General features: G+C 42.5%; 1 protein-coding gene across 1 annotated transcript in view; it reads left to right on the top strand.

The window, feature by feature from the left end:
- The window catches only part of RNF175 (ring finger protein 175), a 69,592-nt gene extending 54,246 nt beyond the window's left edge, over positions 1–15,346 (top strand). The window contains exons 6-9 of the mRNA XM_070386675.1: positions 1,554–1,674; positions 6,223–6,356; positions 9,827–9,928; positions 12,148–15,346. Coding sequence (XP_070242776.1) covers positions 1,554–1,674; positions 6,223–6,356; positions 9,827–9,928; positions 12,148–12,268 — 478 coding nt within the window. The 3' untranslated portion in view covers positions 12,269–15,346. The remainder of the gene's footprint in view (positions 1–1,553; positions 1,675–6,222; positions 6,357–9,826; positions 9,929–12,147) is intronic.
- Positions 15,347–15,355: the final 9 nt, after the last annotated feature.

Below are 15,355 nucleotides of genomic sequence, written 5' to 3'. Positions count from 1 at the left end.
TTGCAGGTGATTTCTTTACCAGCTGAACCACCAGAGAAGCCCTCAGATGGGAAGGAACTATTTTTTTCACTACTAATTGTCGTTGAACACAATTGTATTGAGATTCTTTTCTCTGGAACTACAAGTTTGTTGCTACACTTTTTATCAATTAGACTATAAATCCATGCTCCCCTGGGCATAGAGGAAAGGTCATCTTCATTCTTCGTCACTGCCCCAGTTTGGAAGGATGAAGCTGCCCACTGTGTTGGAATGCCCAGTTCACAACACCAAAAGACCTCCGCCCTCCAGGTCTGCACAGCTGTACCATTCCCTCCTCAAGTTAACAGAGCACAGAAACCACCAGTAGAGGGTTCCAGAGAGAGACAGACCCCCACCTCCTCTCCTCTCTCCACTTCCTTCCTGCCTCAGGCAGATCCCCAACTTCCATTGCTAGTATTAGTGACTCTTGCAGAGGGAGCAAATCGAAAGCGTGATCATTAAGATCCAGATATTACATCAGGAGCTAATCATTCACTTTTTAAAGAAACCTTGACCTTTAGAAAAAGAAGGCAGTGGGCGGGGGTGGGGAAGGGGCTGATTCACGTTTGTTATATGACAGAAACCAACACAACATTGTAAAGCAATTATCCTCCAATTAAAAATAAATTAAAAAAAAAAGAAATAGGAGTTGTTGTAGAGAATCCTAGTGTATTTGAAATATCCAACTTGCAAAATAAAATTTTTTTATTAATACATGGCACTATGGCATAGTAACAAATGACATCAAAATGTGAGCTTAATCCCTGTACCAGTTGTCAGGTTAAGCAATCATTTTCCCTAAGTCCCCATTTTTCAAACCAAAGTATGGCTAATGATGTCTATCTCCAATATTTTTAGGTAAGATTAAGTATTTGAAAGCATTCTGTAAAATCTAAGTTTGATCACAGGAATCAAACTTCTCAGCCCTAGCTACTGTCCAGACCCCACCCCAAGCCACTTAAATTAGAGCCCTAGAAGATAGTGTATTAGTATATACTTAAAATCTCCCCCAGGTAATCCTAACATACAGTTAGGGCTGAGAACCATTGGACTATTAAAGAGGTTCTTCATGTTAGCTCCCCACTGCAATCATCCTTGTCTGGAGAGCCTCCAAAAATATTGCTGCATGGGCTCCACCTCCAGAGAGCTAATGTAATTGGCCCAGGGTGCAGCCTGCAGATGGAGGTTTTTTACAAGCTGCCCAGGTTTTCCCACCGACAGCCAAGCTTGAGAACCTCTGGTTAGAGTTGGCTTGTCTCAGCACTGCAGTCCAAAGAAGACGTTAAACACTCTTTCAAGAATTATTTCGTCCACTTAGCCTTGAGTGGTAAAACGTAAAGGAATGGAGAGAATTTTAAATTCACTTAAAAAAAAGAAACACTAAACAAATAAATGAAGGAAAATACACTCAAGGTTCTCTTAGATACCATGGCAAGAAATACTTTCCAAGCTGCAGTCTTTCCCGAGACCAACCCCCCCTCCACCACCACCACAAGATGCCCATTCTTACTTCCCTTGGCTGTTGTTTTCAATAGAATCAAAGCTAGAGATTCCATGGATTTTGGCATCGTGTCCTTGTTCTATGGCCTCTACTATGGAGTAATGGGGAGAGACTTCGCAGAGATCTGTTCGGACTACATGGCTTCTACTCTAGGGGTAAGCGTTGCTTTCATTCTTTGAAATCATTTTTGGTATGTAGAAAAATGGTCTCATCTTACACATTTGTGACCATTTTAAGAAATAGGTGTTATTTGGTTCTATCAGCCCAACTGCTCCTTGGATTCTCCGGGTGTCAAATTATCTGGAAGTAACCATATCTAGCATACTCCAATTGCCAACATTTAAAGGTTTAGTAAAAATTAATCTAAAAAATAAAAATAAAGAATTAGTAAAAATTCAGCAATAACAAAAACCCTTTATCTGCCGATGCAAATAAAAGTCATATTTGATGCACATAAAGCACTTTAGAATCAATAAGTACCTCAGGGTAATAATCATCATAAAGATCAGTTATTATACAGCATTTGAAGAAATAGAAGAGATAAAATGTGTGCTAAATGTGTTCTGACTGTGTATTGTCCCCTGGAATTAAAAAAATCACTAATAGTTTTTTTAACGCTCTTAAAATTAAAACTCAGAATGGACACACTTTCTGGAAAGATGGATTCCAGATGCAGATATTAGGAGTAACCATCTGTGGTCTAACACACGCGCATCTCTTAAAAACTTACATCCCAAAGGTTCCGGGTGTGACCAGTGGTTTCAGAAATTCCACATCTCTGTCCTCTACCAGTCTCTTGGCACACATCCAGGTATGAAATGGAGAAACCGCTGTGAGCAGCGAGGAAAGACTGGCCTTCTGGACTGTGTTCTCCCCTCCACTTACCGGTCAGGACCTAGTCGATAAGGCCTTTGTTTCATCCCCCACCTCCCCTTCCCCATCTCTGTAGACTCCATCTTACTCTTTCTCTAGAGCCTGGAGTCCAACTTCTGTGGTGGAATGCTGGAATGGCCAGCCTTGTGTCATCTCTAAGACAGCTGCCTTTCTAGTGAGGTCTAAGGCAAGCACAGAAGGGAGCATTTTCACTCCCAGTGCCTCCAACAGAAACCAGAGCCATCCCCCTTCTACAAATTTCCAAAGCCTCTTGTGCCTGCTTGTGGACAGGAGAGGAAGAGTTGAATTTCCTCTGTTCTCCAGTGGACCAGGAAGAAAAGACTTAACCTAGCAAAAGAACAAAGTCTTTAAACCCCAGCTTTACAGAGATTCCTCACCTGATTCCATCCCACCAGTCTATGACGTCTTGTCATCTCCTGCCATCCTCGTTCCAACCACCAAGTACTGTCTCAAGCCATTGGCACAACCACCAGTGACTTCAACTGATGGTGTGTGTGTGTGCACGTCTGTACATGCACTTATTCATGTGCTTGTGACAGAGGTAAAGAGGAAGCACCACACCAGTGCCTGAGCCCCACACTAATTAAGTCAGACTCTGGGAGTGGAGCCAATGCATCTGCTTTGTTTTAAAAGCTCCCTAGGAAAAGGAATAAGCTATTAAGCCATGCAGAAAGTTGGATGAGTCGTAAATATATAGTGCTAAGTGAAAGAAGCCAGTCTGTACTCTATGATTCCACTTATATGACAATTTGGAAAAGGTACAACTGTGGAGATGCTAAAGAGACCAGTGGTTGCCAAGAGGCTTAGGGAGGGAGCAGGGTTGAATGTGTGAAGCACAGGGAATTTGTTAGAGTGGTGAAATTATTCTGTATGATACTCTAATGGTGAATGCATGACACTATGCATCTGTCAAAATCAACAGTACTTTATAGCAGAAAGGTTAAACCTTAAGTGTGCAAATCTAAAACAAGTCATGTAGGATGTCAGGAAATGCCAGGATAGAATGCGGACTGTGACAAGAGAATTCAACTGTATTACAAATGTGTAAAATAACCTCTCTGAAGTCGGGGGGACAGGGGAAGTGCTGACCTAAGTCTCTTTGAAATGAGTGGAGATCTAAGATTAAAAGCAAAAGGAACTGTATGTAAGCACTGCACTCCATTAAGTAAGTTCCCCTCAGGGCTATGGGGATACCCTGATACCACTGCGCATGTATTCTGGAACTGGACTCCAAATGAATGGAAGACTGGTCATGGAAGCTATGTTTCTTGCTCTCAGAAGGCTATATACACGCAAGGAGAGAAGGCTAGAATGATCTGTGAATGGATCAGAGACATCAGTCTGAACTGGTGTTTAGCTTAACATAGATTGAAAGTGAAAGTTTAAAAGTGAAGTCGCTCGGTCATGTCCAACTCTTTGCGACCCCATGGACTGTCAGGCTCCTCCGTCCATGGGATTTTCCAGGCAAGAGTGCTGGAATGGATTGCCATTTCCTTCTCCAGGGGATCTTCCCGACCCAGGAATCGTACCCAGGTCTCCCGCATTGCAGGCAGATGCTTTACCGTCTGAGCCACCAGGGAAGATACATATAACATAGATTATAAGTATCTTAATGTAGATGATATATAGAGAAATATTTTATAGATATGTGTATACACATGGGTTAGAGTATACAGATATATTTCCTTGCTTTGTCAACTAAGAAGCCCTGGAAGCAATGACAGCTTAGTAGCAGTGAGCACACAAAGTGCTCCGATCTTGTTTTCTAATACCAGTCTATAATAAAAGGAAACAGTGTTCCTTGGGAGAACGTCTGATTCTGGGTCTTGGCAGGGAACATACAATATGAACCTAGAGTATTTTGTAGGGCCAGAAAGTAAGGAGGCTCTCAAAAAAAGCCCACACAAGAAAAAACCCACAATGATGAGGCTATGTCAAAGAGACACAGAAGCCAAGGCTGAAACAATTTGAGCAACACAGTAGCAGTAGTATTCGTAGTAAATAGTATTGGGTTATAACTCGAAGTTTAGAATAAATATCCATGAGTCCACAGTGAAATAAGTGAATGATTGAATAGATAGATATATAAATAAATGAGAACAGACAAATCTATTCAGACAAATTCCACATAATTTATGGAGATATTCCACCTTTAAGAGGTTGCATGGTTAACTTTTATGTGTCAACTTGATTAGGCTCTCGTATCCAGTTGTTTGACCAAAGATGAGTCTACATGTTGCTTTGAATGTATTTTGTAGCTGTAATTAACTTTAAGGGAAAGCAAATACCCTTGAAAATATAGATGGGTCTTTAAGCTAATCAGTCAAAGACGTTAAGGGCAAAAACTGAAGTTTCTCAGAGAAGGAGTTCTGCCTCAAGTCTGAAAACTCTTTCCAGAGTTCGGCCTGTTAGCCTGCCCTCCAGGTTCCAGACTTGCCAGCCTCAGGTCTTTAAAATGAGTCTCTCTCTCCCTTCCCCCTTTCTCCCTCTCTGCCCACTCTCCCCCGACCCACATGCATGCATATCCTCTGTTCCATTTCCCTGGAGAACTCTGACTGATACAGATGTGGACCATAACTCCTAACTCCCCACTCCCTAAGTGTGAAGTGCTCGTGGTGATGGTGATTTCCTTCCAAAGAGTACAGTGTAGAAAGAAGTAAAAGAAGTAAAAGGTAGTTGTAGAGTGGAGAAACTTGACAAACACTACCTCAAACTCAGTAATCAAGGTCAACATCAGCAACGATGGATCATGTGGACTGCACGCACCCTTGACACGATGTGGTAAGGGTGGCATTTCACCTCTGTTCTCTTCTTCCCTAAAACTCATAAGCTCAGCATAATCAAGAGAAAAAAACATTAGCTAAAATCCAAGTGAAGGACATTCTATAAGCACCGCCCCCACCCCCAAACTGTCAATCATAGGGAAAAAAAGTCTGAGAAACTGCCAAAGCCAAGAGAAGCCTAAAAAATTAAAAAAAGAGAGAAGCCTAAAGAGATAAGACAATTAATGGTATCCTGGATGGGATTCTAGAACAAAATAAGGACATTTGAGAAAAACCAAGCAATCTGAACAAAGTATAGACTTGATTTCATAATAATGCATCAGTGTTGGTTCATTAATTGTAACAAATGTACCACCCTAAATGTAAAATGTTAATCACAGGGGAAACTTGGTGTGGAAACTCTATTCTATCTTTGTATCTTTTGTATCTAAAACAATTATAAAATAAATCTTTTATTTTTAAAAAAGCTTCTTAGACATTCTAATGTGCTGCCAATGTTAGGAATCGCTCCTCATCCACAGCCCTGGGGAGATGCAATGTCCCAAGTTAGAATTCTAAATGCGCTGCTTTCTAATGGGATTAGTCTTCATACTCCCTATAGTCAGATGGGATTTTATTTAAATTGATTAAAATTTTAATTATATTAAAGTTAATTAAAAGATACATAGATGTCTGGGATTACTTGAGATCTGGGAATCAGAGTCTCAGGAGAATAAGGAGAAGGGTCAGGTTCTGGGTGAATTTAAAAAGCTTCCCATGTCATTCTGAACTATAGCCCTCGATAAAACTGTTCCTCTTAAAGGATTCCTCAGTGGAGAAGTTAGGTGGTTACAATTAGCGATGTGCTTTGGGGCTCAGTGGGGTTTTGCCTGGGAAACCTTCACCCCACAGTAGCATTGTTCTATGGGAAAACACGTTTCAAGTTCTAAAGCAGCAGAGAAACGGTGAAGCCTCTATGTCTTCCAGCTGCCAGTGGCTTCCCTGTGTTCACAGAATGATGTGTGCTCTGGGCCTGTCCCCCAACAGTTCTACAGCGGCAGTGGGATGCCCACCAGGAGTCTGTCGGACGACATCTGCGCCGTGTGTGGGCAGAAGATCATTGTGGAACTTGATGAGGAAGGGCTCATTGAAAACACCTACCAGCTTTCATGCAAGCATGTGTATCCTTTTTCACGGGAGGCCATTTGGCCTTCCTCAAGCCGGGAGATGGAAAATCAGGGAAGACTGTCCCATTACCCTCCTCCTCCTTTGTCTCCTCCTTCTCCCCACTTCCTTCTGCCTTGCTTAGCTCCCTTCACCAAACCCCAAGCCTTTATGCTCCTGTCCATTTTCTTATTGAGACTCTCTCTGATCCCTGATGAATAATGAACTGCTCTTAGTTAGCAGGCGGTAAACCTCTTTCCCTCCTCCTCCCCACCCTCCTCCTCCCCCAGTAATTGCTTTTTTAAAAGGAGTCTTCAGGCCACACGAACAGGAGGGCTGCAGCATCTGAGCAGAGGCTGGCTGGGAGAGCCGGTGAAGCCTTAAGCACACAGGTAGCCAGTGAGGACCAGGGGAGAGAGGGTGGGGAGTGAAGAACAGAGTGCAGTTTCAGCTGCAGGGCAGAGCTCAGGACTTGCCTGGCGGAGCCCTTGTCTGAATCTCACAAGAACAAGAATGACAATGTCCAGTTTTTTTACTCTAAGGATTGAATAAATGGAATCTGTCCAGATTAAACAGAATCAAATCATGAGTGCTACACATCTACGGTATTAATGGTGGCGTGTTTTACCTGGAAATAATTCTCAGGAACCTGCTTGTGTCCACAGTGGTGATGGGGAAAGCCAAGTATCAGCTTTGGTCTTGAAAAGAGGACACCTTAAATTACAGTTGGACCATTTGATTCCCTGGCCTATGGGTTGTGCCCCAAATCACTATCCACAGGAGAAGGGATCTTTGGGGGCCAGACCAGCCTGGCCCTGGAAACCAGCACCCTCTGGGACTCCAGCAACAGTGAGGAAGGGCTCCATGTGCTGAGAGATGCTGGCATCAAGAGCCCTGGGCCGAGGCTGCACCGCCTGAGCACGTAACTCTGGATGCCACAGTGGTGTTTGCATTGACCAACAATCAGTATTTTAATTCTTCTCTTCATACAGGGAAAAGAAGGCATCATTTATCTTTATTTGATAGTACAATATCAATTTTATAATATTGCTGGGCACTCAGTCAGTTCAAAGCTCTGGCATTATAAGGTGATCAAACCATCTGCCTCTTGCTTCTGAAGCCCACCAAACTCAGTCAGTAACACCATAGACGTGCAGCACTCATGATTTGATTCTGTTTAATCTGGACAGATTCCATTTATTCAATCCTGAGAGTAAAAAACTGGACCAAATGCATCTGAACTGTAATAGGAGCCTTTACTCCAACATTTAAGTCTTAACATTTTAAGGTAAGAAACACAAAGATATCCCATGTGGGATTCTATGTGGTTTTTCAGTGTGATACATTTCCCAAAAACCTATCATTCTTAGTAGAAATTTTCCAAGTCTGGTCCTAGTTTTAAATATGATTTAGTTTTCAAATGTTGGAACAGAGCCCCTTCTGCCATTTGCAAGTGGAAATATTTTCTCTCTCCATCTTTAAAAGCCCTTAGGGATTGTTGTACATGTGTGCATATGTAATCGAAAATGTAGTCACCTTTAAATTTGCTTTGCAGGGAGTATTATTAATGGCCCATTTTAGCATGAGTCATATTAGCAAGGAGTGGGCAAACATGAATCATATTAACAAGGGGTGGGAATCTGAGTCTTGCTCTGCAGAAATTCTGCTGGGGTGAAGGCTTTGCATATGAGATTTTGAAGATAAAAGGGGATATTAAAGAGGAGATGAACATCTCAATGCTTGCTCAATGAGCCCTGAATGCCATACCTATCTGGAGGGTATGGGGCTATACACCAGCTCTTTTGAATGAAGAACTGTACAGGTTTTGACTTAGTATCTTTGTTATAATACACTTTATGTTAACCCAAACATGCAAAAGTGACCCCAGTTCCAAGAACATAAAAGAATGGGGACTCTTGGTCGCACACCAATCTAATACCGAGGAATCATCTGCGTGGCCTTGATTGTCTCCACCTCCACGCCCTCCGTTAGTGAGGGAACGTCTACATGGGTTCTGTAGCAGATCAGGGAAAGCCACCTGGGGTCAGTGACTATAGAAAGAAATCAACACGATGAATCTCATAGTTAATCATTGTGTTTGTTGTTTAGTCATTAAGTCATAGCCAACTCTTTTTGTGACCCCATGGACTGTAGCCCACCAGGCTCCTCTGTCCAGGCAAGAATACTGGAGTGGGTTGCCATTTCCTTCTCCAGAGGATCGTCCCAACCCGGGGATTGAACCTGCATCTCCTACATTGGCAGGCAGATTCTTCACCACAGAGCCACCAGAAAAGCCCCAGTTAATGATCTTACTCAAATCTATAAGCTGTGGAACCCAAGGAAAATAAGTTTGCAATAGTAATTGGTTTTGAATGATTCATTCAAATATTCATTCAATAAATAGGCGTGTGTGTGTGTGTGTGTGTGTGTGTGCTTAGTCGCTCAGTCATGTCCATGTCCAACTGTCTGAGGCCCCATGGAGTATAGCCCACCAGGCTCCTCTGTCCATGGAGTTCTCCAGGTAAGAACACTGGAGGGGGCTGACATTACCCCGTCCAGGGGATCCTCCTGTCCCAGGGATCCAACTTGAGTTTTGCATCTCCTGCATTGGCAGGTGGATTCTTTGCCATTAGTCCCACCTGGGAAGCCCCCAAACAGGCACTAAGGCACTGCTTAAGGTGCTGAGCACAGAGATGAATGAGTCACTGTCCCACAGGTAGCACATTGCCCAGGAGAGATATGTAAGTACACAAAAAGTCATGACCCAGAGTGACTTGACTCAGGCTCTGTAAGACTCAGTCCCTGGTGCTGAGGGAAAACATACGGTTCATTGTCAATTTTGGGGACAAAGCATCAAAAGGGATTGTATACAAATGAATCTGTAAGTGCCTAGATTCTATATATTCTATTTCAAAATAACTGGCTCCTTATCAGTAATAAAAACTTGAGAAAAAACTTATGAAGCTAATAGAAATATCTGTACAAATATTTGACCACAAATAATTTGAACTTGCTGCAATTCATGGGGTCACAAAGAGTCAGACATGACTGAGCGACTGAACTGAACTGAACTGAACTGAATCTCATTACATAGATGGTAGTGGGTAGGTGCCCAAAAAGCTAAATGGGGAGATGCTATGATAAATGCAGAGATATGCACAAAAAGTGAGGATATGTTTGCATAAGACATCCTGTAAAAAAGCACATCCACATTCTTTGTCTAATTTAATCACAGAATCTGAGGTCAGAACATGTAAGGCTAAGAAGATCAGTAAACTCCTCAAGGTCATAGGCTTTGACTTCAAGCTCACTGTCCTTGGTGGCTCCACTGTCCTGCAGAGGCTCTAGGAAAGCAATAGACACAACCAAGTCATGACCGAGAGCCATTTCTGCCTCCACCACTCCACCCAACAGGCGGGATCACTTCCATCACATCGTCATGAAGTAGACCTTGCCTTTCAGTATCTTCCCTAACAAGATCCCTAAGCTTTCATGAATTCTGCATCCGAGGTTGGTGTATTGTTGGTAAAAAGCAGACGTGCCCTTACTGCAAAGAGAAGGTCGATTTGAAGAGGATGATCAATAACCCGTATCCTTTTTATGAAGTTATGAAATATTATTTTCTGGCAACACATTCTCTAATCTAAACTTTCTTTATCATCACTACAGGTACGGCAGAAAACACCGTTTTCCCTAACTACCTATTTCAAAGTGACTTGTCCCTTTTCTTGCCCATGTCTGCGTTACTATTCTAGCTAAGTTAAATGCCAAAAAAGATACATTCTACTCTTTGTATTCCACTTATTCCACTATAAGGGCTTTAGTGAAAATGTGATGGGACATTGCAAATATGGATAATATGAATGTATGGAAGGATAAGATAAGTAGGTAGGCGGATAAGATAAGTAGGTAGGCAGATAAATGGATGATAGATAGGCAGAGAGACAGATGATAAATAACAGGTGGATAAGATGAGTGGATGGGGAGGGAAATAGAATAGAAAATTTAAAAGCCCCAACTGTGAACTATAGAAAAGTATTTTTAAGGTGTACAAAATTGTATTATTTCCAGAATTAGTAGGGTTTTTCCCCCTGAGTTTTGGCTTCTTTAATTCCTTGCTGTATCTCATCTTTTCTTAGGCTAACCTAAGTAATAATAATATTGAAAGGACTGAAGACCTACTACAGATTTGGTCAGTGAATGGCAACAACAGGATTTTTATGGACAGCAGGGACCCCCGACCAAATAAACTCACATCTCATTAAGGTCACAGGAAGGGAGTGTCCCTCTCCAGCGCTGACTACAAGCCTTGGCCCTCCACCCCACCCGCCCAAGACCACAGTGTCTCTTCCAGGGGGGTAAACAGATCTAAAACGCATCCCCCTTAAGTGGAAGAGCCCTGAGGGGATGGCCACAGCCTGCCAGGAACTCCCTCTTAGCTCCTCAGCAGCAGCCTTCCGACAGTCAGTCCCCTACGTATGCACCTCCAAGCCGTGAACTTTCAGGGATGGGAATGTGCCTTTGCATGTCCAATCATGTAAGTTAGCTCGTGTGTCTGTTCAGCCACTGTACTGTACTACTGTACTTTTCATAAGATTAAAAATGTGTCATTTTTTGTTTGCTTGATTTTTATGTGTTATTTGTGTGAAAAGTACAGTATGTAGATGATGATGTTAGTTGGGTACCTAGATAACTTTGTTGGACTTATGAAAGCACTCTCTGAACGGAACTCACTCATACGCAGGGGACTTACCGTATTCCTTCTAAGTTCCAGTCACCCGACTTTCACAGTGCTAAAGGAGATCCCCCATCCCTGCTCCCTTGACTCTTCACCAACCCTCACTGTGCAGGTTCACCAGTGGCTATCTGCAGAAGCGCCGCCGTGGCTGAGAGCTGCAGGTAAGGAAGGACTTGTCAGTAGAGCCGCAGGGGCGGCAGCGCAGGTGGGCCCTGGGTCTCAGAGCCACACCCCGGCACAGAGAACCCACTCAGCTCCCTCCCAGCTGGCTTTTGTCTCAGAACCTGGCCAAGAACAGCCCCAGCCCCGGCAGAAGGCCGTCATGCACATTCTCTCCTCACTAGGCTGAGCCAGAACAGCTTTCGACTAGTAACTCACTTGTGAAACCTCAGTATATGCGTCTTTGTCATAAAATGGGTGATAATGTGGTCATAAATGTCACCTTAACGATCATTTAAATAATAAAAGACAATTGATTTCTTTGAGAGAACGAAACGGTCTTGAGAGAATAAACTTTTGAATATTACATGTACTTTTTTTTCTGTGAAATACAGAACTGTGTTTCTGAATGGAGCATCTAACAACAAGCATCATTCTTCCAAGGCAGCTAAAGAAACACATGCACTCCTCATTGAGATTCAGTGTAAGATAAACGATACGTATGAAAAGTCTGCCTTTCCGTGTATAACACGGCTAATAGAGATACTACGTATGAAGTTCCCTCAGCACAGTCTAGCCAAGGGACCAGGATAGGATATGTATTATCAGTGAACTAATGCCTTCCTTTTTAACATGCAGTGAGTTCCCTCTGATGAACGAGGGCAGAATAGCCCAGAGCTGTTTTTGCTCGCTCAACGGTAGTTTTCATCGTCCTTCGTTTTCCACGTTCATCATCCCCCGCTTCCTCTTTCTTTCAGTATGTGACCCTTACCTTTTATTCTTCTTTGGGATTGTATTTGGGGATTTTATTGTAGACCGTTTTACTTTTAGAAATCAGATGTAGTATAAATAACAGTGACTATTTCTGCTATGTGGCTAGATGTAGCGCAACCTCCTTAACTGAGATTCAGCTGGGAGCGCACACACTTTCTATACGGACAGATCCTGGACTGGCTTCGTTACCTGGTGGCCTGGCAACCCGTGGTCATCGGGATCGTCCAAGGCATTACCTATTCACTAGGGCTGGAATAACATGGCACGCTTACCCCAGAAGCGATGTACTGCATGTGGAAATATTTTCTAACACTCTTTTAATTTTTAGAGATCCCAAGAATTCAGAGGACTGAATAAAAGCTGGCACTGGGTCTGTGTGGAAAGAATTTAAGCAGAAGCTGAGCAGTGGAATAAACACAGAGGCCTTGCATCCTTCCGGTTACAACCACTGTCTCATCCGGGCTTGTGGCACTTCTGGTACCACCCACCGTGGACATCCCATCCCGAGCTTGGCTTACAGTGATCTCACCTGGGATGGGTTTCAGAGGTCTGCAAAGTGCTTCTCACATACAATTTTATTGAGTTATAACAAATGCCGTCTTATCGGTTGAACATCTTCAAAGAAGTAGAGTCATTAAATCTATGGTTTAAGGACACGGTCTTTTCTGGTCTCTGTTCTTGTTACCCCGCGGCAGCTTTGGTACCACTGAGCCCTTCCGTTAGCACCGGGTGCTGCTGTCCATACAATGGGCCAGAGCCGCGCGGGGTCCGCTGGGGCTGCTGCACACTCAGCCCACGCACGGGTGACTGAGGGAGCGCACCCCTCTCTTCTTCGGGGCCACCTGTTTACACGTAAACACACACACTCTTTCCATGGCCATACTGTTTTCGCTTCCATCCCAGCCCTTTTCAACACCTGAAATCACATCATAGACTCATTTGTCTACTGTCTTTCTTCCTCTCCATGAACACAGAGGATTTTATGTTTTGTTCCCTACTATCTTTGCAGCACTTGGGCACCATCTGACACATAAGAGGCACTAATAAATATCTGCTGAACAAATGAACCAATCCAACAAGAGAGAAAAAATGAACAGAACTGAGAAGTCAGAACAAATTAACCTAAGAATGGTATTACCACGTTTAACTCCCTCAAATTAATTCATTTTAAATTACTGGTCATTTACTAAATAGTCACCACTATACATCACACCAGACATCTGCAACACTTGACGACATTACACTTGAATGAAGTAAAAAGGAAACACGTCTATTGCCAAAACACGGGCAACACGTTGCAGCAACATAGGTGACCTAGATTATCCTACTGAGTGAAGTAAATCAGAAAGACAAATATCCTGATATCACTTATACGTGGAATCTAAAATATGCCACAAATGAACTGATCTATGAAACAGAAAGACTCCCAGACAGAACAGACTTGGAGTTGCCAGTGCGGAGGGGGGCCAGGTGACTGTTGGATTGGGAGTTTGGGATTAGCAGATGCAGACTATTATATATAGAAAGGATAAACAACAACCTCCTACTGTGTAGCACAGGGAACTATATTCAGTATTCTGTGATAAATCATAATGGAAAAGAATGTGAAAAAGAATGGACACATATGTATAAATGAATCACTTTGCTGTGCAGCAGAAATTAACTCAACACTATAAATCAATTGTACTTAATAAATTTAAAAAAATGTTGGCAATGTCCTTTATACAAAATTCCATCATAGTTATGATGAGATCTCACATTAAGATGTTTTTTTGGCTGTGCCAGGTCTTCATTGGAATGCATAGGCTTTCTCTAGTTGCAGGGCAGAAGCTTAGTTGCCCCGAGGTATATGGGATCTTAGTCCCCCCACCAGGAATCAAACCTACATCCCTTGCGTTGGAAGGTGGATTCTAAACCACAGGAACACCAAGGAAGTCCCTCACATTAAGATTTCTACCTTTTGGTAATTTTCCTTCTTGAAACTACTCAATGCTTCAGTATTACAACTGGCTCATCATCCAGATTATTAGAAGATTTAACTCTAGTTTATTTCCCTACTCAGCAGACATTTCAACAATTCCATATATATTACATAGCAGCCATGTGCAAGGTTAAAGAGAGAAAACGAGATTCTTGAACTGGGTATTGACAAAGCACCTTGCAGTTGGATAAACACCAACTAACACTTAGTTTCTCTTCTGTACAAGAGTCCTTAAATGACCTCTGTTGTATGTGACCTCTGATGTGTTCGACCTCTGGGGTATTTGCCACTTATTTTTTATGGAGAGCTGCATGATGGCCCTTTAGAACTCTGAGCAAGTAAACCAATAGATGTCTGCATGGAATTGTGACTGAACTTCAGAGCTTAGAAATGTTAGATAATTACCAAACAATATCAGGGGCAAAAAAAGAGATGCTATTTTCTTTATACAGTTTAAGCATGTAAAATCTAATCTCAGTTTTATGAAGTAATATATATATACACATTGAAAAAATTATGGAGAGCACTAACCTATCTCCAGTTACCAGAGGTTAGCTCAAGGTGAAGGGATAAGAGCTGACTCTTTAATTTCTTTTATATGCTGTAGTTTCTTCTCCAAAATTTCTACAGTTTAACATTTGTAATGAAAAAAAATAAAGATTCTTTTCAAAAAATTATTTTAGATCTATCAATTAACTATGAAGCTGTTCCTGTTGCTGTTTAAATTATTGAAATTAAATCTACAGATCACATCCATGTTAAATTTGTCTGGTTCTCATGACAATGTTATACTTACGTAGGAAATAGAGAAGTAAAGCAAAAAGTCCATTTTGTCTTTGGTTTCTGTGGCATCTCTCGTTTCCTCTTCCTGAACTTGCCTGTTTTTTATTAGACTGGCTACTGTCTCCTCCATTGCATGCTCCCAGGAGTTTGTAAGAGAGAAGAACCCACCCTTGGGTTTCCCAAGGACTAAAGCCTATTATGCATTTAATGGACTTATTTCTTTGGTATAACTTTCTGCAAACAGCAGAAAATATACCCGAGATCCCCACTAGGACCCATAACACAAAAATGTTCATTTACAACCCATAATATCTAATGAGATGAACCACTCCGTGGAAATAATAATCGCTAACATCCGCCACAGGCGCCTGTTGGCCTGTGTGGGCACCCGGGTCTCCATTCCTGCAGGCGTTCTTCTTGCCTCCTCAGCCTGAACAGCACCCCGGGGCACACGCCCAGTGCTTCACTGACTCTGCTGAATATCGGTCTCGACACAGGACCCTCTGATGGATTCATTACTGCCCTGTCTTTGTGACAGGGAAATATCTGCGGTCAGACCGACTTACCCAGAGATGCACTGT

This window comes from Bos mutus, chromosome 17 (genome assembly GCF_027580195.1).
Source record: "Bos mutus isolate GX-2022 chromosome 17, NWIPB_WYAK_1.1, whole genome shotgun sequence".
NCBI lineage: Eukaryota > Metazoa > Chordata > Mammalia > Artiodactyla > Bovidae > Bos > Bos mutus.
Note: the sequence above shows the minus strand (reverse complement) of the source record. Positions and strands in the feature narration are given on the sequence as shown.